At 37.5% G+C, this 26,957-nt stretch overlaps 1 protein-coding gene across 2 annotated transcripts in view; it reads right to left on the reverse strand.

The window, feature by feature from the left end:
- The window catches only part of LOC148954108 (monocarboxylate transporter 10-like), a 90,525-nt gene that overhangs the window by 38,240 nt on the left and 25,328 nt on the right, over positions 1-26,957 (reverse strand). Inside the window, exons 3-4 of one of the 2 annotated variants that reach the window (XM_089086919.1) lie at positions 21,314-21,526; positions 10,422-10,610 (exon numbers count right to left, since the gene is read on the reverse strand). In XM_089086919.1, coding sequence (XP_088943045.1) covers positions 10,422-10,610; positions 21,314-21,526 — 402 coding nt within the window. The remainder of the gene's footprint in view (positions 1-10,421; positions 10,611-21,313; positions 21,527-26,957) is intronic. The other variant, XM_089086920.1, reaches the window with a different exon arrangement.

Below are 26,957 nucleotides of genomic sequence, written 5' to 3' on the forward strand. Positions count from 1 at the left end.
TAAACAAACAAACTTCCCCACTCGTGCTTTAAAATTTCTGGTTTTATTTTTTGCCGGCTAATAAGTTTCTCAACAGCTAGATTTGAGTCGGCTAGGTTATAGCGCCGAATCAGAAAATTATTTTTTGTCCTTGGTGGCAATTTTAGTAGGTACTTGGCAAAACAGAAGAACAAAGAGCGAATTTTAGACTTTCCACGGTTTACCAAGAGTTTCCAGAAAGGGGTCGCATATAATATATGTGGCAGAGCGGTAGTGTTGAAAATACTTGCCAGTAGTGGACGGTTAAATATCAGAGTGGATTTAATGATCAAGGCATAGGAGCTGAAAATTTGCCATTCAAGATGTGAGAATAGGAGGGAGCGGTTATGCAGTAATGAGGTACCTATTGGCAGCCCCAGATATACTATTTTATCAACTAGTTTTACTGAGTAACCACCAAGTGGGATGTTTAGTAGGAGGGTCATTCTTCCAATTGTGAAACAAGACTTCCAACTTGTGGGAGTTAAATCTCCGACAGACTTTCTCGTAATTGGACTGCAGACATGAGAATATTTCTGAAAGGCGGTTAAGCGTCCAGCTGAGATTTAGTGTGTCATTAGCAAAGCATACCAGGGAGATGTCAATGGAACTGAGAATGCATGATGAAGGACAGCTATCTTGAGCCTCAATAATGTAGTTGTTGAAGAAATTAGGGGATAAAACTAACCCCTGACGGGCACCCTTGCAGACTGGTATCAAAGCTAACCGTGGTGCCGGCGGAAGGCCTTTATCGGGAAGGAGCTTGAGTCACACGCGAAGGTGAGAGTAGAGGTCACGGAAAGCCCGAATTATATTTGAGTTCACTCTTCTTTTAGCTGAGTTTAGCAACATAAGCGCATGAATCAATGAATTAAACGCTCTCTGCAGGTCTAAGCCACCGATTGCTAGGCTTTCTCCTGATTTGTGTGCATCTATGAGTGCATTTGCAACAAGTTGGTGAGCTTCAGCACAACCAATACCGCGTTGGAAACTGAATTGTCTTGGAGGACTGCAACACAGTTTCTCAATCTCATCTACGAATAAAAGCTCAAATAACTTGCAAAGAGAAGTAGCGATCGTGATGACGGAAAGAGGAGCATTGCTTGGTAGTTTTCCCTTTTTTAGGAACTGGCGTAAGATCTCCAACTGAGAAAGTGGTTGGAACAATACCTGAATGAGGATAATCTGAATCAGGAGGGTTACGTGACTAATTAGAGCGGGTCTCTACTTTTTAAATGGACTGCGTTGATTTCATCAATCCCGAAAGATCGTTTCGGTTTTAGGCAAGAGATGTATATAGCTTCCTCTGTTACAGCATAATCACCCTTGGGACAACTAGCTATGAAATCATGTGCATCTAGGAGTGCATTTGCAACGACTTGGAGAGCCTCAGCACAACCAATACTGCGTTGGAAACTGAATTGTCTTGGAGGACTGCAACACGGTTTCTCAAACTCATCTACGAATAAAAGTTCAAACATCTTACAAAGAGAAGTAGCAATCGTGATTTGACGGAAAGAGGAGCATTGCATGGTAGTTTCCCCTTTTTTAAGAACTGGCGTAAGATCTCATTTGAGAAATTGGTTAGGACAATACCCTGAAGGAGGTTAATCTACATCAGGAGAGTTACGTGACTAATGAGAGTGGGCCCACCCCTGTTTAGATGCAGTGCGTTGATTTCATCAATACCGAAAGATTGTTTAGGTTTTAGGCGAGAGATGGCCTTATACATAGCTCTCTCTGTTACAACATAATCACCCTTGGGACAAGTAGCTAAGAAGTAGTCCAACTCAGCTTCGTATCTTTCGTTGAGGGCTGGATCAGGGGCCAAAAATTCTGACTCATAGTACACATAACATTCAGAATCAGGGATAGCAGATGGAGATACAGAATCATCACTTTTAGAGGACAGAAAACGTCAAAGGAGAGAAGGATTCCTTTTGGCCCTTGCAGATTCAACATCAATCATCTTTTTTCTGTGAGCTTTTAAATCCTTCGCGAATTTTCTTTTTGCGAACAGACGAATTGAATTGACTACCCCGAACGGGGTCATCCACAAGAAATCCATAGTTGAGGCCAGAATTTAGACTTAGAATGGGTATCCACTAACTTTGCATTTTCGGACCAGCCAGGAAGGGTAGGATAACGGGGTCTACTTAGAGGGACGGCAGCTTTTTCAGCACAGCAAAGGGTATGGCTAATTTCTGCGCAATTTATATCGACTGATAATTGTTCTTCCTTCTTTGAAAAAGCAGTCAATCTGGAGAGAAGATGGAAAGGGACATGACTCTTACTGAGGACTCTGACGGCTTTTTTTTTTAATAAAACAGGGTTAATTTTATGCCAATCACGGCGAGACCTAGGAGGTGTTTTCGAAGTTGTTTGCATTTGTGTATCGGAACCGTGGCAAGAAATCTCAGCTGAGAACAGTATTGGTAAGTGATCAGATAGCTGAAAATCAAGCCCAACCTTGACAGGCAAGATCTTGAGATTTGCAAAAGCTACGACATGACCGAGATCTGATGTAGATTGAGGTGTGTCGGTGAGTACAATTTAAATCTTTGCACTTGAGATCAAACTGGTCTACAAAAATACTAAGCAACAGCGTAGAACGTAAATACCTAGATAAGAGTAGTTCAGACCAATAGCAATTGAAGTCACCAACGAATATGCATTGAAGGCTTAAGGATCTAAAACGGTTAATACATTGGACGAGTTTATCACTAGAAAACACGCTCCGAACGGTCATGATGGTAATTTGTTGGCAAATATACATCAATAAAAACACAGCCCTCAACACGAACCGCTAGAAAGCTATCATTGTCTTCGAATACACTAGATTTTAGAGACAAACGAACGAAAGTGGCAATACCACCGAATGGTCGCCTTTTGCACTTGGCTGCTTCGCTGAAACTGTATAAACTGAAATTGAACTATTAAAACTAAGAATACTTTTACTGTGGCTTGTGACGAAATGTTCTTGTAAACAGACAACCTCATTTTGCCTAAATATCTCATTTAAAATCGGAATTTTATTCGCGAACGAGCCATTAATATTTCACGATACACATTTAACTGCAGAAGCTTCAGATGCCAATTCTCTTGTGGTTTACTGCTTGAAGGACATTTGCACTATAACACGTGTGACTACCGATTTTGCAATCAACACAGAATGTCGGCTGTCTTCTTGGTTCATCTCGCGTAGAACGATGTTCATTTGAGCCACTTTTAGAGCATAAAGGTTCAGCCGTACACTGGGATGCGAGGTAACCAATTTTGTGACAGTTATAGCACCTTCTTGGCAAGAACTTAAACGGATAAGCAGGTAGACGATCGTAACCGATAGTCACCGAGACACTCAGAAATTGTTGGAACTCACTGATAGTGTTAAAATACACTTTGAAAAAACGGGATTTCCCACACTGTTCAGTCTTCGTGCTATTCGGGATCAGTTTTTTTAGTCCTTCACAGTTTATATCCTCAGGAACATTTCAAATCACAGGTATGTGGAGGGGTTCTCGAACAGTAATTTTGAGATCGGGCTTGAAAGTTTTCGCTTTCTCAACGATTTTCGCTGCTTCAGCTTTCGACCTGACCACAAGCTTCCATTCGTTTGCAGATTTGTGAATTTCGCTTATTTCATTTGCATTTTCACATTTAACTGCAGAAGCTTCAGATGTCAATTCTTTTGTGGTTTACTGTTTGAAGGGCATTTTACACTATAGCACGTGTGACTACCAATTTTTCAATCAACACGGAATGTCGGCTGTCTGCATGGTTCATCTCACGTAGAACGATGTTCATTTGAGCCACATCTAGAGCATAAAGGTTCAGCCGTACACTGGGATGCGAGGTAACCAATTTTGTGACAGTTATAGCACCTTCTTGGCAAGAACTTAAACGGATAAGCAGGTAGACGATCGTAACCGATAGTCACCGAGACACTCAGAAATTGTTGGAACTCACTGATAGTGTTAAAATACACTTTGAAAAAACGGGATTTCCCACACTGTTCAGTCTTCGTGCTATTCGGGATCAGTTTTTTTAGTCCTTCACAGTTTATATCCTCAGGAACATTTCAAATCACAGGTATGTGGAGGGGTTCTCGAACAGTAATTTTGAGATCGGGCTTGAAAGTTTTCGCTTTCTCAACGATTTTCGCTGCTTCAGCTTTCGACCTGACCACAAGCTTCCATTCGTTTGTAGATTTGTGAATTTCGCTTATTTCATTTGCATTTTCACAGAAACTGTCTATGAAAACTTTTCGGTCTTTTGGGCCGCTGAGTTCCTTGGGGGGATTTTTGAAGACAACAGAATAGGAAGGATTTTTGGCTTGGACGTTTCAGGTGCACTACGACTGCTTGTGAAATTACTGACGGCTGGGCAGCTAAATAACTATCAAGCTTCCGAGAAAATTCATTTACTTTGGCAGTAACTGTTGCATTCACCGTATTCCCGATGACCGGAATCGAGCAGGGGTTAAAGATGACAAATTTTGGCATGCTGATATTCTTTTTCGCGGCTGCTACAAGAAGTTTGCACATTTCAATGATATTGGGTCACAACACGATTCGTAATATTCAGCTCAGTATGAAGGATTTGCTTTGTCTTTATAACGTCTTCATATGCATAAAAAGGAACACACGCTTTTACGAAACGGTCCAATTTTATTCCATCTGTAAGCGCTCTCGAAACACAATTCAATAACGGATTCAGAATGATTTTTTCACTTTCAGCCATCGTAAGTCTAAGCGTAATTCTACTCCAAAAGGAGCACCTTAGCTCGACCTTTGAGTTCAACTGAGATAGACCTTCGCAATCGCCTTGATTAACCAAAACAAACCCAGTTGATGTTAGCATTCGCTCTGAATCAGACCAAATTAAATAATGAGGGATAGTGAGTGAGTGATTGGATTGTTGGACAATTTAGTCGATGAAGATTATGATCGTGTGAGGCGTGACAGGCAATATAAAGCTCATTCGCGTCGCAGAATACTCTCAAGTGAGAGTGATAGCGATCAAAAAAATGGCTCTCGGAGCCCAGAGTTTCAAACTCGTGCTCGGTATGGCTCTCGGAGCCCTGAAATTAGTTCTAGAAACAAAAATCTTGCTCTCGGAGCCCCACAAAAATTCATGACACAAAGCGGAAGGCTTCTCCGGAAAAACACAAAGGTAAAAGATTAAAAGAAGACACGTCAAATGACGCTCTATTCAAAAAGATTTCTGAAGAACGTTCTGCTACCAAAGAGGGTCCCAAGATCCATAAGAAACTTGCCAAAGTTGCAAATAGAGCTTTTTCTGAGCCTTTGGAAATAGTGAAGCTAAAAGAGTTATTTGAGCACCACCCTAAGTCTGCGAATACCGAAAAAATTGTTCCTCCAAAGGTGAATAGTGAAATTTGGGCAATTCTCTCATCACAGGCTAAACAGAGGGATGCTAAGGCCCTTCAAGTGCAGCGGACAATTGTTCACTCAACATTTTGTGTTTTAGAGGCAGCAAATGCGTTTCTTGAGATAGAAAATGAGCATATTAAAGAAAAAGTTGTCAAAAACCTTACAGATGCAGTTCACATGCTTGGCCTCACCAATTACGATCTAAGTTTAAAAAAGACGTCATGCGATGAAATTTGAATTGAGCCCAGATCCCACTGTAGCATCAGCTTTATGTGCCCCTGAAGTCAAAGTCACGGAGTATCTTTTTGGCAAAGATATTGCCAAAACAACGTCTAAAGCTAAATCCGTGGCGGATTTGAAAAAATCTTTTGGAAAACCAAAAAACGTGCAAGGGGGGGGCCTACCGTTATCGCCGATGGCAGAACGAGGCCCCCCGTCCAAATTATCGCAGAAAGCAGGGCCCAGGACCGTCAAGAGAGGTCCAAATTCCTGAAATTTCAGAATTTCCAGAAAAGGGATCGCAAAATACCTGGTATGTACTATTTATCATACCCCGACCTTGATTTTATGATTTTGTTGTTAATTTCAATAGGCAGTCACAATATTTGGCTGATAACTTTAAAGCTGGGAGAATTAGTAAGTACATCTCAAAATGGTAGTCAATAACTAGTGATTTGAATATTGTGGCCTCAGGCTATAAGATTGAATTTGAGAAAACACCACTAAAAGCTTTGAAAACAAAAACAAAAGTTTTACGTTTGAAGAAATTGAGGCTATAAGACAGGAAGTTGATATTTTGTTGCATAAAGGTGTTATTGTTAAAGTACCCGAATTCAGAATAAAGGAAATACGTTGTATTTCTCCCGTTTTTACAGTCCCAAAGAAAGATGGGTCTACCCGGTTTATTCTTAACCTTAAAAATTTAAATGAAAACCTTAAATATTACCATTTTAAAATGGAAAGTGTTCATTCTGCGGTTCTTTTGATGACAAAAAATTGTTATATGGCCTCTATTGACCTAGTCGAGTTTTATTATTCATGCCCTGTTGATTTTGAAGATCAAATGTGGCTTTGTTTTGAGATTGACCTTTGTTATTCGTTTACTTCAATGCCAAATGGCTTATCACCGGCCCCGAGGGTTCTTACGAAAGTTATTAAACCTGTTATCTCTCTTCTTATAAGAAATGGGTATTTGTCTGTTACGTATTTAGACGATACTCTCCTTCTGGGAAGGTCTTATTTAGAGTGTCAAAATAATGTCTACGAAGCAGCAAAATTACTGTCAGAACTGGGGTTTCTGATCCACCCGAGACAGTCAGTCCTCATTCCAAGCGAACAAATAGAATTCATGGGCTTTTTGTTAGATTCACGATTAATGCATATTGTCCTGCCGGAAAGAAAAGTTAAAAAAGTTATACATTTGGTTTCAAAAATTCTTAGTCAAAAATTGACTACGATTCAAGAATTGGCTGAAGCTCTTGCCTTTCTTGTTTCAACATTTCCAGCAGTAGAATTAGGGCCCTTATATGACCGAAAAGCAGAATCGTTGAAAACTCAAGCATTAAAGTACGCGAAGGGTAATTTTTCGGCAAGGATAATTTTAACATCCGATGTAAATTCGGAACTACAATGGTGGTTGAATATTGCCAATCATGCTTCTAAAGTAATTGAGTCTAGATCAATTGAAAAATATTTGTGTAGTGATGCGTCGAAACTAGGTTGGGCACTCGTGGATGAATATTCCATGAAAACGGCCACAGGTGAATGGTCCTCAGAAGAGAAAAGATTTGATATCAATGTTTTAGAAACAAAGGCCGTTTATCTGGGATTAAAATGTTTTGCTCAGGATATTAAAGGCATGCATGTTCGGCTGCATTCTGACAATATAACCACAGTAGCTGATATAAATAAAATGGGAGGATCAAAATTTAAATTTTGTAATTATTTCGTAAATAAGGTCTGGCAGGTAGTACCGCAGGGCAAAGTATAGATATCTGCAGAACATGTGCCTGGGGTTGCTGATATTGTGTATAAGTCACCACTAAAATTTGATAATGAACATGAAGTGAAATTGGATTCTGTAATATTTATTGATTTGAATTTTTTGGTATTTCAGTCAATAGATATTGATTTGTTTGCGACTAGGTTAAATTTTCAGATTTAACCATTTGTTTATTTGAAACCAGATCCAGAATGTTTTTTCGTAGATGCATTTGCAATGAATTGGAAACATTATTTCTTTTATGCATTCCCCCCATTCAGTTTACTTCTGAGGACCCTTCAGAAGGTGGAAACAGATCAGGCCACTGGTATTTTGATCTTTTCGAATTGGACCACACAAGTATGGTATCCCTTACTATTAAAGCTTTTAATAGGAAGTCCAATATGTCTACCAAATGATAATTTTACTTTGTCTCTCCCACAGAAACCGACCTTGCACCATCCATTGTCCAAGACGTTACACCTAGCGGCTTGCGCCGTCTCTGGCAAGGGCTTCACCACCAAGGATAGTCTCCCTCCACAGTCGATATTATCATGACTTGTTGGCGGGATTCAACTACGCGCCAGTGCAAAGATTACATTGAAAAATTGATAGACTTTTGTTGAAGAAAAACAATCCAGTCCTTGGAGGCAACTCTACCGGAAACTTTTACATTTCTGAGGGTACCTTTTCACTCAGGTGTTGGATACAGTGCTATTAATACTTCGAGAGGTGCTTTATCGGCAATTGTACAAAGCCTTCAGTTAGGCAGTAATCAAATCACCAAGAAGTTTATGAGAGGTGTCTTTAATAGAAGGTCTAGTCTACCCAAGATTTCAAGTATTTAGGATGTAAAATGTGTATTTAATCTCTTTAGACTGACAGCTTGGGATATCAAAAATCTTCAATTAAAGACACTAACACAAAAATTAGTAGTTTTATTGATTTTATCAGCTTGTGAAAGAGTTCAGTTTTTGGCCAGTTTATCACTTAGTAATATGATACATATTGACGATGGAAGTTTTGATTTTCAAATCAATGTATTGTTAAAAACATCGAAACCGGGCAACCACAAATCAGTAGTTAAATTTCGGCCTTTTCAAGAGTCGTCCCTGTGTCCGGCGACGCACCTAGCTAGGTATCCGAATAGAAACGACGCACTTTTTCTTACATATCGTAAGCCTCATACTGCTGCGTCCAAGTCATCTATTTCTAGATGGATGAAAGAAGTTTTATTTCTTGCAGGTATAGATATCAGTGTTTAAGGTGCTCATAGCACACGGTCTGCCTCAACGTCCCACCTTAAAGCAAGAGGAATTGATGTAGATCAAATCATAAAATATGTAGGCTGGAAAAATACCAAAACGTTTGCAAGGTTTTATAATAAACCAATTGAAAGTGGTCAGCAGTTATCTGTCTTTTGAATTTATTCACTGTAATTCGTTATATTTGGAATATCTTCTTATAAATGCAATTTTGTACAACAACACCTTTTAATTGATAGTGATGTTTTTGATACTGAATGTTGATTTAGCTCATGCTGATCTTTAAAATCTCATCTGAAATCGAACCTGGAAGTAAGGCACTAGTCTTGAAGTAGAATTGATAAATTGAATAAAAACTTACCAAGTTTGAAGTTTGGTTGTAATTCTACCCCAAAGAAGGAGCGCCAGCGTAGCTGAGAGTTCAACTGCCCTCCCAATTTCCCTTCCCGTTGAACTCTCAGCGTTTCATCATAGAGCTTAACCACCGCATATTATAATGACTTTAAAATACTGGGTTTGTTTTGGTCAATCGAGGCGATTGCGAAGGTCTATCTCAGTTGAACTCTCAGCTACGCTGGCGCTCCTTCTTTGGAGTAGAATTACAATCAAACTTCAAACTTGGTAAGTTTTCGTTTAATTTATCAATCAAATCTCAATGTAAAGTCGCTAAACAAAGAGTTACCCGCAAGGGGGGGGGGCTTTTTAATTCCCCCCTATCCAATAAACGCCTTCTAAATATCCAAATGAAATAATCCAATCCAAATAAGATAGTTCAAACACGCAGTCAATATAGCCAAAACCAGTTTTTTCAACAGATAATTCAAATAAAAATAATAATCTCAGAAAACAAGAGATTTTGTTTTTCTTGAAACCCTAAAGGAGGCTGGGGGGTGAATAATTCTGGTTGGAAGATAGAATATTATTCAATTTAGTCTATGCCAGTGATCTTGAATTATTTGAGAGCAGACGTAATTGTCTTTATCCTAGAAAAAGGTACCAAATAAGGTCAAAATTTAATTTTTTGTAGTGAAATCAACACTAAAACAGTTGAGGATACGCTTAGAGTTTTCAAAGACAGTATTTAAGGATAGTATTTATGTATAAACCTCAGCGAAACGGGGCCTCAATTGACTGTGTGAGGTGGGATCCAGGGAGGGTACCCAGCTTGAGCCTCCCCCAATTTTTGTACGGCTTGTAAAAAGGGAACAAAAGTACGTATAAACAAATTCTGTTGAATTTTTTTTTTGCAACCCTCTACGGAGAAAAATAACCCCACCTTGAAATAAAAAATCCTGGATACGGCCTTGCTAGTGTACATAAACCAAGTAATTCTACCTTAATCACTGAGTCGACTAAATATGTCAAATCAATGCTGTCACATATACAATTAACTTAGCTGATCTTACTTGCGAAATGAACTAAACGGTTTGTTTGAATGTTTTAGTGCTATTTTTAAGCCTGAAAACTGCCAAAAATATCGTCAGTCATGGCCCAGATATTTTCTAAAATTGTTATTTTTGGGATTTGGCTCTTGTTTAAAACTTGTTTTACCAATAGATTTTCTGAGCTCTATAGTCCAATTGCACGACACGGGAGGGCAATGTAGGGGAGGGGGGTACCATACCACTCAAATGAAAGATGAAGGAGATATTAGAATGTATGAAAATTACCCTTGTCGGGAGATTTTTCTCCGACTGGTTTCCTCAGGGCTGATCTGAAATTTGATAAGCATTTGCATAATCAAACACTAAAAAAATTGCTTACCAAATGAACGTACGGTACGAAGTAACCAACCAGGGCAAAAGGCACTCCTATTATCCACATAATGTATAATTTACTCTTCCATATGTCTTTATTAAAAATTTTTATTCCAGATTCCACCTTTTGCTCCAAATAAGGAATGTCGTAAAATATAGAACTCAGGATAAGGAATGCTAGCACTGCAGACAGTATCTGAAAAAAAATGAATTTAAAAAATAACACTTTTTAATACTCTTTATACTATTTTATATTATCTATATGCTAACACTAAATGGAACTTTTTTATGTTACCACTAACTCAAATCAATGAAACGTCAATTATGTGCATAAAAATTAAAAACAACAACAATTAAATTTTATCATAATAGGCCCCTCAAAAGTCAAAATCCAATGACATATGTTTTTTCTTTTTTTTAAAATCAAAATCAAGCAATTTAGACTCATCATTATAGGTCATTCAAAAGTCAAACACTATGACCCACGTTTTTAGTTTTTTTTCATATTTTAGCACTAGAGCATCTGATCGATTCTTAACTTTGTATAATCATAAAGACAATGCCTAAGAATATAGATCACTAATCCAACACTGCACAATAAGACTCTTGGATTAAGAGAATTTGTGTTTCAAGATGGTTTTACTATTTTTAGTAAACACGTTTTTGTGCTAATGAAGTAAAATAAAAAAAAAACAAAATTCTTCCATTTTCGTTTTTTATTTTCATTTTTGCGTTACCTGTTCTATTTTTTTTATTACCATCAATTCGATTCAATTGTACCCATAAAAATGTCAATAATGACCAGTCAATTATGTTTTAAAAAAATTAAAGATATTTGAGATTCATTACGATCGACGGTTCACAAACCCAGTCCAGACTTATGTTTTAAATTCTCTGAAATTTTAGCATTAAACCCTCTGTTAAACTCTTAGCTTCATAAAGTCATAAAGAAATTGCTTGAGAATGAATATTACTAAACCAAAACCACACAATAAGACTAGGGGATTACAAAGATTTGTGTCTTGAGACAATTTTAGCAACCCCGTAATAAACACACTCTTTGTGTTCAAAAGATGAAATAAAAAAATATCACAACGTTATCTATTAGATGACTGATACACTGTAATCAGCCATGCAGGCTATATTTTTCTTTCAACTTTGATTGAAATATTCAGATGACTAACCCAAACCTAACTAGGTAAAAAATATAAAAAAAGAATACTAATCAAAAACCATAAAATGCTTCTTGACTACTGCTAACGACTCACAGCAGGACGAAGCCATCTGAGACCAACACAATAGGCCAAAGATCACATAAGAAAAACTCCAGGGAAAACACAGCTCCCCAAAGCCCCGGAGCAAATGTTATAAGTTTTGCCTCGGGGGCATATAAGGTTCAAATGGAAGGGGTGGTTGCATAAACCGAAAAAAAGTATACGATTGGAATCAGTAAGGTCGAATTTCTCCATATTTATTTTTTTTTCTTCTAGGGTTAACGGGTTAGCATAACATCATAGAGATATATTTAATATCTCTTTTAAAAGAGCTTTTAATGGATTCTACTATCTGCAAGTGTCACATGGCATTAAACTTTTGTTACCGTTTTCTCAAGTGCTGGGGCTAGCTGTGGTCCTAGAGGGCTTATTGAAACGGAAATTAAAAGTTTTAGTGCCCTTCCTAAGTCACCAAAAGGGCTGCAGGGTAGCTAGGTCATGGCAATGTTTCCCCTGCATTAAATGTATTTATATTTTTCGTGACGCAGAGGGCGAAAACCGATCGTCTTCATTTATTTATCGATGCTTATTTGTGGTAGTTTCACGCTTGGTAGATTATTTGATTTTATTTTTGCTAATTTTTGGTTTATTAGAGTTCATTACTTTTCTTTGACAAACTTATTTTGTGGAAAATGTTTTTTTAGTTAATTTCTGTTCGTTTTATATTGACGCAGTCTTTTCAGGGAAAAAGAAAATAAAACTTTAAATCTTTTCGTTTTTTTAAGACTTTATAGTTTGGCCTGCTATTTGTATGCCGGAGAAAAATTTTCAGCAATTTTTAACAATATACACCCTTTTAAAAATCTGAACACAAATAGTGGTGCTTAATTTAGTTTCATACCTTCTCTAGTTGACCTGAAATTGAGAGCTTGATACCTTTCGCAAAAAACTCTGTTTACTTTCATTGATAGCTTGGATGCACTTACGCTATTTTGATTTGGTTAAATTTTAATAGCAGAGGTAGCCCCAAAAATCTGAACATAATACCCTTAGTCGTTCTTGGGATACTGCTGAGATGCCTTATTGGGAATTAGCATTAAAAGAGTGCATTTTGATTTAATCTTAAGGCAACATTTATTTTTTAAACATAATGGGCAAATACGAGGGTGGCTGTGGGAGGGGGATTGGTACTCCTATGTTAAACGGACTCTTTTATATACTGCTAGCTTGGTTAATGCTAATGAAATAAAATAGGATGAATATATAATAGTTTAGAGACAAATTTGGGCTATATATTTGCACGTTAGGGGGTGGGGGTGGGGGGTAAAGCATAGCATATATTATTACGTAACCTAGCCTATCCTAACCTAACCTAGGTACCTTCCCCCCCCCCCCCCCCTAAACCCCAAAAAACAACAGTTGAAATATGGTTCTTGTATTTGTTTATATCCCACAAGATAGCATAAACCTATTTTTCATCATGCGTTCCCGTCAATTTCGTGACTGGTCTGCATGGCAGTATATAAAAGAGTCCGTTTAACATAGGAGTACCGGGGGATAAGTTACCCTCCAATCACTTTCTACTATTAAAAAGGGCATTAACCCTTTCTATTTTCAATCAAATGCAGCCTTTTCGAAGTTCCTATGACAACTCCTTCGGTACGAAGTGCCCTGGTCTAAGCAAAATAAAAAAATACATTGTACCCACATCGATCTTTATTATAAAAATGTCAAGCCTTCCGATCACTTTCGACTGTTAAAAAGAGCACTAGCTCTTTCAATTTCAAATCGAATGAGCCCTTATTGAGTTTCTACGACAACGCTTTCTGTAAACACATTATATGCCCCCAGGGCATAAATTACAGCCCTTGCCCTGAGGCCTTTAAGGGGACTGTCATCCTCAAAGACCTGATTGAGGAGGCATTTAAGACCTAATTGAGTGCTGTGAGGGGGTTGTCATCCTAAAAAACTTAAGTTCCAGAACTTTCAACTACGTTTAAACAAAATAGCTATCTCAAAATTTTGATTGGATGTGTGTGGAAATGGTGGGCGTGAGAGGGGTATTAGTTGCTCTCAAATCACTTTCAACTATTAAAAAAGGCACTAGCCCTTTCAATTTCCATTCAAATGAGCCCTTTTGAAGTTTCTACGACAACGCTTTCAACAAAAACTTATATGCCCCCAGGGCATAACTTACAACCCTTGCCCTGAGGGCTGGGGGGGGGGTTGTCATACTCAAAGGCCTAATTTCCATAACTTTCTACTAGGTTGAACAAAACTTCTATCTAAAAATTTTGATTGGATGTGTTTGGGGAAATGCTGGGCGTGAGAGGGAGGTTAGTTGCCCTCCAATCACTTCCGACTATTAAAAAGGGCACTAGCCCTTTTATTTTCCAATCGAATGAGCCCTTTTTGAAGTTTTTGCGACAAGGCTTTCTATAAAAACTTATATACCCAAGGGCATAACTTACAACCCTTGCCCTGAGGGCTGTGAGGGGGTTGTCATCCTCAAAGACATAACTTCTGGACCTTTCAACTACGTTGAACAAAATGACATTCTCAAAATTTTGATTGAATGTGTTTGGGGAAATGGTGGGTGAGAGAGGGGGGTTAGTTGCCCTCCATTGACTTTTGACTACTAAAAATGGCACTAGCCCTTTGAATTTCCGATCAAATGAGCCCTTTTTGAAGTTTCTATGACGACACTTTCTATAAAAAAAAACCTTATGTGCCCCCAGGGCATAACTTACAACCCTTGCACTGAGGGCTGAGGGGGGAGTGTCATCCTCAAAAAAATAATTTCTGGACTTTTTAACTACGTCGAACAAAATGGTCATCTCAAAATTTTGATTGGATGTGTTTGGGGAAATTGTGGTTGTGAGAGGGGTGTTAGTGATCCTCCAATCGCTTTCGACTATTAAAAAGGGCACGAGCCCTTCCAATTTCTAATCAAATGAGCCGTTTTTGAAGTTTCTGCAATATCACTATCTATAAAACTTTATATGCCCCCAGGGCATAACTTACAACCCTTGCCCCGAGGGCTCTGAGGGGGTTATCATCCTCAAAGACCTAATTTCTAAAACTTTTAACTACGTGGAACAAAATGACTATCTAAAAATTTTGATTGGATGTGTTTGGGGAAAAAGTCGGCGCGAGAGGGGGGATAGTTGCTCTCCAGTCACATTCGACTATCAAAAAGGGCAATAGCTCTTTGAATTTCCAATCGAATGAGACCTTTTTCAAATTTCTACGGCAAAGTTTTCAATAAAAACCTTATATGTCCCCAGGGCATAACTTAAAACCCTTACCCTGAGGACTGTGGGGAGAGTGTGATCCTCAAAGATATAATATCCGGACCTTTCAGCTGCTTTGAACAAAATTGCTATCTCAAAATTTTGATTGGATGTGTTTGGATAAATGAATGGCGTGAAAGTTACCTTCCAATTACTTTTGACTATTAAAAAGGGCACTAGCAAATTCAATTTCCAATCAAAGCTCTTTTTGAAGTTTCTATGACAACGCTTTCTATAAAAACCTTGTGTGCCCCCAGGAAATAACTTACAACCCTTGCCTTGAGGTATATGGGGGGTTGTCATCCTCAAAGACCTAATTTCCAAAAATTTCAACTAAGTTGAACAAAATGGCCATCTCAATATTTTGATTGAATGTGTTTGGGGAAAAGGTGGGCGTGAGAGGGGGGTTAATTGCCGTCCAATTACTTTCGACTATTAAAAAGGGTACAAACCCTCTGAATATCCAATCGAATGAGCTCTTTTTAAAGTTTCTACGACAAAGCTTCCTATAAAAATCTTATATGCCCCCTGGGCATAACTTACAACCCTTGCCCTGAGGGCTGTAGGGGAGTGCCTCGCCAAAAACATAATTTCTATCTGGAAATCATCTACGCTGAATAAAATGGCTATCTCAAAATTTTAATTGGATGTGTTTGGGGAAATGGTGGGCTTGGAATGGGTTTTAATTGCCTTCCAATCACTTTGACTATTATAAAGGGAACTAGCCGTTCCAATTTTCAATCGAATGAGTCATTTTCCAAGTTTCTACGACGACTCCTTCGATACGAAGTGCCCTGGTCTGATGAAAAAAAATAATAATACATTGTGCAAACATTATTCTTTACTTAGGCAGTGCAATTGCACTGCCTATGAAAATGTCAAGCCTTTTATCACTTTTGACAATTAAAAACGGCACTAGCCCTTTCAATTTCCAATTGAATGAGCCCTTTGGGAGTTTCTTCGTCAACGCTTTCTATAAACACCTTATAAGCCCCAGGGCATAAATTATAACCCTTGCCCTGAGGGCTGTGAGGGAGCTGTCATCCTCAAATACCTAATTTTCAGAACTTTCAACTACGTTGAACAAAATGGTCATCTAAAAATTTTGATCGGATGTGTTTGAGGAAATGATGAGCGTGATAGGGGTTTTAGTTGCTCTCCAATCACTTTCAACTATTAAAAAAGGCACTAGCCCTTTCAGTTTCCAATCGAATGAACCTTTTTGAAGTTTCTACGACAAAGCTTTCTATAAAAACCTTATATGCTCCCAGGGTATAACTTGACACCCTTGCTCTGAGAGCTGGGGGGGTTGTCATCCTCAAAGACCTAATTTCCAGAACTTTCAACTACGTTGAACAATATTACTATCACAAAGTTTTGATTGGATGTGTTTGGGGAAATGGTGAGCGTGAGAGGAGGGTTAGTTGCCCTCCAATCCCTTCCGAATATTAAAAATACCACTATCCCTTTCAATTTCCAATCGACTGAGCCCTTTTTGAAGTTTTCGTGACAACATTTTCTATAAAAAAACTTATATGCCCCCAGGGCCGAATTTACAATCCTTGCCCTGAGGCCTGTAAGGGGATTGTCATCCTCGAAGACCTAATTTCCAGAAATTTCAACTACTTTGAACAAAATGGCTATCTCAAATTTTTGATTGGATGTGCTTGGGGAAATGGTGGGCGTGAGAGGGGGGTTAGTCACCCTCCAATTACTTTCGACTATTAAAAAGGGCACTAGCCGTTTCGATTTCCAACTGAATGAGTGCTTTTTGAAGCTTGTACGACAGCGCTTTCTACAAAAACCTTATATGCACCAAGATCAAAACTTACAACCCTTGTCCTGAGAGCTATGGGGGGAATGTCATCCTCAAAGACATAATTTCCGGACTACTCAACTACGTTGAACAAAATGGCTATCTCAAAATTTTGATTGGATGTGTTTGGGGAAATACTAGGCGTGAGAGGAGGTTTACTGGCCCTCCAGTCACTTTCGACTATTAAAAGGGCACTAGCCCTTTCAATTTCCAATCGAATGAGTCCTCTTTGAAGTTTCTACTACAATGCTTTCTATAAAAGAAAACCTTATATGACACCTGGGCATAACTTACCACCCTTGCCCTGAGGGCTGTGGGGGGAGTGTCATCCTCAAAACATAATTTCCGGAATTTTTAACTACTTTGAACAAAATGGCCATCTCAAAATTTTAATTGGATGTGTTTGGGGAAATGGTGGGTGTGAGAGAGGTGTTAGTTATCCTCCAAACACTTTTGACTATTAAAAAGGGCACAAGCCCTTCTAATTTTCAATCGAATGAGCCCTTTCTGCAGTTTCTACAACATCGCTATCTATAAGAACCTTATATGCCCCCAGAGCATAACTTAAAACCCTTGCCCTGAGGGCTTATAGATGGTTATCATCTTCAAAGAGTTAATTTTTAAAACTTTTAACTACATTGAACAAAATGACTATCTAAAAATTTTGATTGGATATGTTTGGGGAAAGGGTTGGCGTGAGAGGGGGGTTAGTTGCCCTCCAATCACTCTCGACTATTAAAAAGGGCACTAGCCTTTGAATTTCCAATCGAATGAACCCTTTTCCAAGTTTCTACGACAAAGCTTTTAATAAAAACCTTATATGCCCCCAGGGCATAATTTACAACCCTTACCTTGAGGGCTGTGGGGGAAGTGTCATCCTCAAAGATATAATTTCCGGACCTTTCAACTACTTTGACCGAAACGGTCATCTTTAAATTTTGATTGGATTTGTCTGGATAAATTGTGGGCGTGGAAGGGGTGTTAGTTGCCTTCCAATCACTTTTGACTATTAAAAAAGGCATTGGCCATTTTAATTTCCAAACAAATGAGCCCTTTTTGAAGTTTCTACGACAACACTTTCTATAAAACCTTATATGCCTCCAGGGCATAACTTACAACCCTTGTCCTGAGGGCTGTGGGGGGAGTGCCCTCCTCAAAAACATAATTTCTATCTGAAAAGCAACTACGCTAAACAAATTGGCTATCTCAAAATTTTTATTGGGTGTGTTTGGGGAAATGGTGGACGTGGAAGAGGTGTTAGTTGCCTTCCAATCACTTTCGACTATTAAAAAAGGCACTAGCCAATTCAATTTCCAATCGAATGAGCCCTTTTTGAAGTTTCTGTGACAACTCCTTTGATACGAAGTACTCTAGTATAGAAAAAAATAATTCGATACGAAGTCCCCCAAAAATATTTGGGGGAATGGTTGACGTGAGAGGGGGATTAGTTGCCTTCCAATTACTTTCAACTATTAAAAAGGGTACTAGTCCTTTGCATTTCCAACCAAAGGAGCCATATTTAAAGTTTTTACGACAACACTTTCTTTAAAAATCTTATATGCCCCCAGGGTACAACTTAAAACCTTGCCCTGAAGACTTTGGGGGCAGTGTCCAGCTCAAAGATAAAATTTCCGGACCTTTCAACTGCGTTAAAAAGGCTATCTCAAAATTTTTACTAGATGTGTTTGGGAAAATGGTGGGCGTGGAAGGGGTGTTAGTTGCCCTCCAATCACTTTCGACTATGAAAAAGGACACTAGCCATTTCAATTTCCTATGGAATGAGCCCCTTTTGAAGTTTCTACGACAACTTTTTCTATATATACCTTATATGCCCACAGGGCATAACTTTCAACCCTTGCCCTTAGGGCTTTGGGGGGGGGGGTGTCATCAGACCTAATTCCAGAACTTTCAACTACATGAACAAAATGGCTATCTCAAAATTTTTATTGGATGTATTTAGGGAAAAGGTGGACGTGAGAGGGGGTTAGCTGTCCTCCAATCACTTTCGACTATCAAAAAGGGAACTAGCCCTTTGAATTTCCAATCAAATGAGCCTTTTTAAAGTTTTTACGACAATACCTTCTATAAAAATCTTGTATGCCCTAGGGTATAACTTACAACCCTTGTCCTGAGGGCTGTGGGGGAGTATCTTCCTCAAAAACATAATTTCTATCTGAAAATCAACTACGCTGAATAAAATGGCTATCTCAGAATTTTGGTTGGATGTGTTTGGGGAAATGGTGGGCTTGTAAGGGGTTTTAGTTGCCTTGCAATCACTTTCGACCATTAAAAAGGGCACTAGCCATTCCAATTTTCAATCGAATGAGCCCTTTTTGAAGCTTCCAACATCATTCTTTATTTAGGCAGCGCGATTGCGCTGCCTATGAATTTTCTGTTATTTGGATGTCAACTTTTCCCTCGTCTCTGTTGCCATTTTCTAATCTTTATGATAAAGCAAGGACTCTTATTGAGGAAACTAACCGATCTTCACTTGCTTGATTTCAAATCTCTCTATTTTCTTTCTTGTTCTTCTTTCATTTTTTTACAGTTGCACGGCCATCTTCCTGCTGCTCTATGTAATAATATATCTTTTGTTTCTGATCAATCAAGTTATCATCTCCGCACCTCCAGTAATTTACAGATTCTTCTTCAATGAGGTCTTAGTTTAACCCTCTGAAAATTTGCAACAGGATCTGGAACACGCTCCCTGTGTCTGCACGAAGCTGTCACTCGTTTGATATGTTAAAAAATTATGTTAGAGAGTTTCTATCTAGTAATTAAGTTTTTCTCTGGTTTTCCTTGGAGTTGATGCCTCTGGATTGAGTTGTATATTTATTTGAGTTGGTGAAATCATGCGCTACCCCCTGCCTAGCTTGTCATTTTGGGGATTATTAAGGAGGGTGACTGGATTTTTTTTAATTTTGTTAATATTTGTATTGTGTTGGTATTTTGTTATCTTCCCGGGTTTTTTCCTGGCCATGGAGCCTTATAGGGAAAATTGTGTTGAAGTAATTTTTTGCTTATGATTTTTATTGTTAAATAAAGAACCCAGAACTCAAAAAAAGGCAATATAGGCATTCTACTGATAATACTACTATTACTGATACATTTACTACTACTACTACTACTACTACTACTACTTCTATCGCAACTTCTTGTAAGATTATGAGCATTGAGATGAAAATGTCAAGAAGTATATGAGCAAATAGGCTATCTAAAGAACATACCAGTAATCTCATAGCAATGGCCAGTTGTATTAAGTTGGAACTACCAGGGATTGAAGAGAGTGATGTTCAACGGACTAAAAGGCATTACGTTAATACTACTACTGCTACTAATACTACCACCATTACCATTAATACTTTTACTAGTAATTTTGAGGAATTTTGTAATTTTAAGGGGAGAAGGTGAACTGAATAAAAAACGTCCCCTGCATGCAGGATGTCAAAAGGGCTTAATAGCAATATCTTAGAGACAGTTTGGTGTGCAAATTTGAAAGTAACAGGGCTTGTTAAAGGGGATGTTGAACTAACCAAAAGCAAATACTTGCATCCTAATGCTACTGCTTCTCACACTAATGCTACTGATACTATCAATATTGCTTCTACTACTAAAGCTGCCACTAAAGCTAAGGCTACTACTATTAATCCTACTGCTACTGTTATTACTGCTGCTATATTAAAGCTAAGGGTATTTAGTCGAAAAATTTGGAATTTATTGAAACTGCATCAAAACGAGTAGGGTTGACAACCCCCATACATTATGAAGACCAGAACGTAATTTACCCTTTAAGCGATGTTCACATGCGTGTGTAGCTAGAATCCCATGTCTTGACATGAGTCTAGCCAGGCATCAGTCTTTAGACAACTACCGTTCACAAGTAAAATTCGGTGCTTGGCTAGACAAGTTACAGCTAAGCACCCAGTTCTAGAATCTAGAGCTCAAAGTCTACGAGTTTCGATTGCAGCCAATCATAATGTTTCAAGTTCCACTATCTTCATAATCTATGTTACATTTTTAAACGGAAATTAAATTTTTGTTTTCTCATTAATTGTTTTTTCATTTTAGGCAAATATACAACACCAGACATAATTGTGAAGCAAACTAAGGCAATTGTTTGACTTGTCTCGTCCATTGTCGCGTCACAGTAAAAATACGGATTACAATTTGAAAAGTTTTGCCCGCACAAGCTCTTTTGATTGGCTAAAAATGACAACTGTAATCTATTTGAAACTAAATTTGTAAATTTAGCTAAGTACTGAATTCTTCTTGTAAACGGTAATATCCTAGACATTGATTTCTAGCCAGACACGTGTCTGGGCATGAGGTTGTAGCTAGACACGCATATGAACGCCGCTTAACTGAAAACAACATACATTTTCAATGTTTTCACTTTGTTACTTGTAAATAAAAAATTATCAAACTTTAAGGAATGAATATCAGTATATGTATATTAAACCGACTATTCATGCTCATTTGTTTGTTTTTATTTCGGGGATTTTGGCCCAAAGGTCCTCTTTCCATACACTTGTGCCTTGTGAAGTGCAATTTCTTTTTATTAAACATAATTATTTACCTGCAATGTTGCAACTAATCCTGCTCTATCTAGAATATATTGTAGAATAAATGGTAGGGTAACAGTGAAAATAGAGCTCCCAGCAGTAACAATGCCGTTGATAAGGCCAAGACGCTTGTCAAAATGATGACCTAAAACAACCAAAGAGGGGTTGTACGCAAGACTTGAACCACCTCCAAACATGACTCCGTATGTTACGTAAAGAACTTCAACCTGTACAAAAAAAAACAACATATTGTACTTTAAGACAAATGAAATCAGTTGTATGATCCTCCAAATCATAATTTGGTATTATCTCAGACAAGGGTGTATCTAGGGGGGAGGGGGGCTACCAGGTTTGAGTCCCCTCCGCAATTTTTTGTCTGACTCGTGAAACATACCACAAATACATGTAAACTAATTTTTAATGCATTTTATACAGTTTTTTGGTATCTATCCCCCTCCTGAACAAAATTCTTGGATACGCCCTTGATCTCACAGCGTAGTGATTTCCAGGGTTGTCAATTCCTCATACACAGTCCTACAAAAAAAAAATATATCTATAGAGTCTCACCAAAAGAATTTGAGCTCACTAAGCAGCAGGGAGCTCAAGAATGAGAGACCCTCTACATTTACATGCACACTCAACTTTGGATAAGAGACACCTTTCGAAATTGGAAATAAAAGGAAAATGTGCATCTTAATTCTACAAATAGGTTTTGCCTATGAAAATAACCCATAAACTGTAGCACCAGTATACAGTTGTAATATCCTATTCTCTAGATAGGGATGAATGAAATTTGGAACATGTTTACGGATACCTAATGAGTACACAAACCGGCGTTGCCTTGGAATCTGCAGATTTAACCAAGTTGTGTATTGCAGAATATTAGTGATGATTGAATCAGTGTTCGCTAGTAGGCACCTCACAGAGTGTGTTGGCTAATTGCTATAATTCTGGAAGTTCATTTAATACACTGTAGATTTTACCACGCGTGACAAAACCCTTGACCATATATCGCTAAAAGGTATGAGACTCGCCCTCAGAAATTATAATTGGAGTGCAAAACTATCTTAATTTTTTCCAAAATATACCTTCAGACATCCACAATATTGCAAGATATCTATGGGAAGTGGACAATTTTCGTATATCTTCCTCCCTGTTTTTTCTGCTGGTGGCCCATGTATTTTTCATTATTGGAGAGCTACAACCTTACAGACTGTGCACGGTTTTCACTTGGTAATTTACAGATAAGCCGGGAAGCAAATAAATCAGTGAAACTGTGAGACGTTTTTTTCTTTTTATTTCAGCAGAGTAACACTACCTTTATAAATGGCTGATTCATTTGGCGTTTTGTCCGTGAAACACAAAGTGAAAAGGCAGCTTAATGAAAACCTCCACGCCACTAAAGAACTTCGAATAAAGCAAAGAAAACTTAAAAGGTACTACTTCATCCGTTAGGTCAATATGTTTAGAAGAATAGGAAAAGGTTACAATTGGAATTACCTAGTACCCTAATTTGCTCATCGATTTTTTTTTAAACACGAACAAATCTACAAGTTATGCATCAATATGCTATTCCATTTTGACAGTTGAATTTTGTACCTTCTTGCGAATATTACGGTGGACAATTTTCATTACCAATTTGACATCGACAGGAGGTAGGAAAAACTACTTTCCTTAGAAAAGGAATTGCAAAGATATTACGAACAAATCTTGTGAAAGAGGTAAAAAAAAGAGAAAAATCCGTGTTTTGGCAAGTTCTTTATGCTTTTTCTTCCATGGCTCAAGTAAAGGTTTTGCGAACGTGATTGAAACAAGAAAAACCACTTATTTGTATCTGACTCTATATTACCATTGATTACAACTAATTTTGTTTTTTGTTGCGTGCCTGTGACTTATAATACTTTTTCTATATTATCTTGTTGTAAATTTTTATCAGGCAATTAATCTATGGTTTCATTTTAAGTGCTAATTTTAAAGGAATTTGAAGAAGCTACTACAAACCTTAAGGATCAGTATTTGTGATCTTCCAGCAACGGCTAATAATGCAACTAAATTTTAAAATATTTAGAAGGGCAATAACGATGAATATTTTCCAAAAACATAGGCTGCAACTGCATTAAATGCTTCTGAAGGACTGTTTTTAGCTTTATTTTAACTATAATGCCAGAAATGTCCGACCGTAAACGTCAATCTTTTATGGTCGTTCTCCTCTTGAGAGACTAGCACAACATACTTGTAAGTAACCACATTTGCCTGCAGGGGCACAAACAGGCACAAATATGTCATATCTCTTTCATAAATTAATGTTGTTGTTTTTTATCTTAGTTATCATGTTTTTTTTTGTATTTAATTAAAGCTTACTTTGGTGTTCAAAACCTTAAATAGTTTTTCAAAGAACCCCAGGGCTCTGCAGGACCCCTGTTGAGAAATCACGGTCAAAATGATTTCAAATCTCTTTCATGAAAGAAAATTGTCATGATAAATGAAACTTAGATGGCCACCCCGAATAAAAGAAGAAATAGAAGAAAAGGAAGAGGTCATAAGAAAGGATTTAAAAGACGCGGAGATTTCATTGGAGGGGCTAGGAGCGAAGCTTTGAATTTTGTAGAGTAGAGGGGTATCGTGAGCAGCTGTGTTGGCATCTACGGATTGGTGGTGCAGTGAGTTCTTAGTTTAAGTATAGTAGTGCTAAGCTGCACGGAATAAGAAAAAGACATCAAACTTCACAATTATTGTCCAGTTATCTTTAATGACTATAAAAAAACACTTTTACCTGAATACTGGTCATTAGAGTTATAGAAGTTTTAAAAGGCCAAGTAAAAGGATACTAGAAAAAAAAATAGTGAAAAGCTTTGTTTTGCTAGAAGAGACAAAGAGTTTTGTAAAAGAAGTAAAAAAAGAAAATAGCCTAAAAGAAACACAAGAAAAAATTAGTTTGAAAAAAGTAGAACTGGAATAAGAAAATAAACCTGTTTTTCAACCACAACTCGTACAATGCTACAATAAGTTTACATCTTCAGTTAAAACAATAGAATATTTAGAAGATTGACTGTCTAATATATTAATTAGTTTATTTTGACCCGCTAACATTATAATAAAGCGATGTAACAGATGACAATAAAATAAAAATACATACAAGAAACACATACAAAGCAACATTAAATATAAAAAAAACAATAATGCAAATCAAAATAATCACGCAAGAGGATGAAAAGGATCAGAGCTTGCCTTCTCTTTTAACTTGGCACCCTGCTTATTATAAGATTAATTAAAAAAAACTTTTTCCACAAAATATTTTTTTCAAAGAAAAGTAAAGAACTCCATTAAACCAAAAAATGAGCAAAAATATATCAAATAATCTACCAAGCGTGGAACTACCACAAATCAGCATCGGTAAATAAATAAAACCCAAAAAGAAAAGAAATTACAATAAATAACCGAGTCAAACTCAAAACGAGCAGAAATTAACATAAGTTGGGCTCAAAACCCCTACGCTCTTCCAAGGCCAGAACATAATGTGCACTTTACTAACAAAATACAAATGAATGTGCATTGTCAGCTTAATATAGATATACTGATATTTAGTAATTGAAATGTTAATATTATTTGATTTATTAAAGTTATAAAAGTAAAAACATTTATATTTTTTTCAGTAAAGTGCAAATTATGTTCTGGGCTTGGAAAGTCATAGGGGTTTTGAGCCCAACTTATGTTAATTTCTGCTCGTTTTGAGTTGGACTCGGTTATTTATTGTAATTTCTGTTCGTTTTGGGTTTCATTTATTTATCGGGGCTGATTTGTGGTAGTTTCACGCTTGGTAGATTATTTAATTTTATTATTGCTTATTTTTTGTTCAATGGAGTTCTTAACTTTTCTTTGAAAACTTATTCTGTGGAAAAAGTTTTTTAATTAATTTCTGTTCGTTTTATATTGACAGTCTTTTCAAAAAAAAATTATACTTTAAATCTTTTCTGTTTTTTAAGAATTTATAGTTTGGCCTGCTATTTGTATGCTGAAGAAAAATGTTCAGCAGTTTTTAACAACATACAACCTCTTAAAAATGTGGACACAAATAGTAGCGTTTATTTTAGTTTCATACCTCCTCTAGTTGACCTGAAATGGAAAACTTGATACCATTCACAAAAAAATCTCTTTAATTTCTTTGATAGTTTGGATACATTTACGCATTTTGATTTGGTTTAATTTTTAGAGCACGAGCAGCCCTAAAAAATTGAACATTTTATACACGATCATTCGTGCTATTAAGGTAAGATGTATTACTGGTAATTTGCGTAAAAACAGTGAGTGTCGAATCAATAGTTTGACAAAGTTCAGTTTTTAGACATAATGTAAAATGAGTAGGTGGTCGGTGGAAAAGAATCGGTGTTTCTCCAATCACTTTCGACTATTAAAAAGGGCATCAGACCTTTCTGTTTTCAATCGAATGAGCCCTTGTTCGAAGTTCCTATGACAACTCCTTCGATACAAAGTGCCCTGGTCAAAACAAAAACAACAACAAAAACAAAATACATTATACGCACATCGACCTTTACTATAAAAATGTCAAGCCTTCCAATCACTTTCGACTATCAAAAGGGTACTAGGCCTTTCGGTTTCCAATCAAATCTGTCCCTTTTGAGTTTCTATAACAACAATTCCCAAAAACACCTTATATGCACCCAGGGCATAAATTGCAACCCTTATCCTAAGGGCGGTGAGGGTGGTTGTCTTCTTCTAAGACCTAATTTCCGGAACTTTCAACTATGTTAAACAAAATGGCTATCTCAAAATTTTGATTGGATGCACCTGGGAAAATGGTGGGCATGAGAGGGTCGTTAGTCTTTCTCCAATCACTTTCAACTATTAAAAAGGCACTAGCCCATTCAATTTCCAATCAAATGAGCCCTTTTGAAGTTTCTATGACAACACTTTTAATAAAAACCTTCTATGCTCCCAGGGGATAACTTATAACCCTCGAGCTGAGGGTGGGGGGGTGTCATCCTCAGAGACCTAATTTCCAGAACTTTCTCCTACGTTCTACAAAATACCTATCTGAAAATTTTGATTAGATGTGTTTGGGGGAATGGTGGGCGTGAGAGGGGTGTTAGTCGCTATCCAATCACTTTCAACTATTAAAAAGGGCACTAGCCCTCTCAATTTCCATTTGAATGAGCCCCTTTTGAAGTTTTTACGACAACTCCATCATTAAAAACCTTATATGCTCCCAGGGCAGAACTTACAACCTTTGCCCTGGGGGCTCTGGGGGGGTTTGTCATCCTTAAATACAAAATTTTCAAAAATTTCAATTACGTTGAACCAAATAGGTATCTCTAAACTTTGATTGAATTTGTTTGGGGAAGTGGTGGGCGTGAGAGGGGGGTTAATTACTCTCCATTCACTTTCAACTATTTAAAAGGGCAATATCAATTTCCAATCAAATGAGCCCCTTTTGAAATTTCTACAACAACTTTCTATGTAAACCTTATATGCCCCCAGGGCATAACTTACAACCCTTGCACTGAGAACTCTGATGGAGTTATCATCCTAAAAGACTAATTTCCAGAACTATCGACTACGTTGAACAAAATGGATATCTCAAAATCTTGATTGGATATGTTTGGGGAAATGTTGGGCGTGAGAGGGGGGTTAGCTGCCCAT

This window comes from Artemia sp. Qi Xiang Cuo, chromosome 3, assembly GCF_049724085.1.
Source record: "Artemia sp. Qi Xiang Cuo chromosome 3, ASM4972408v1, whole genome shotgun sequence".
Taxonomy (NCBI): Eukaryota; Metazoa; Arthropoda; class Branchiopoda; order Anostraca; family Artemiidae; genus Artemia; species Artemia sp. Qi Xiang Cuo.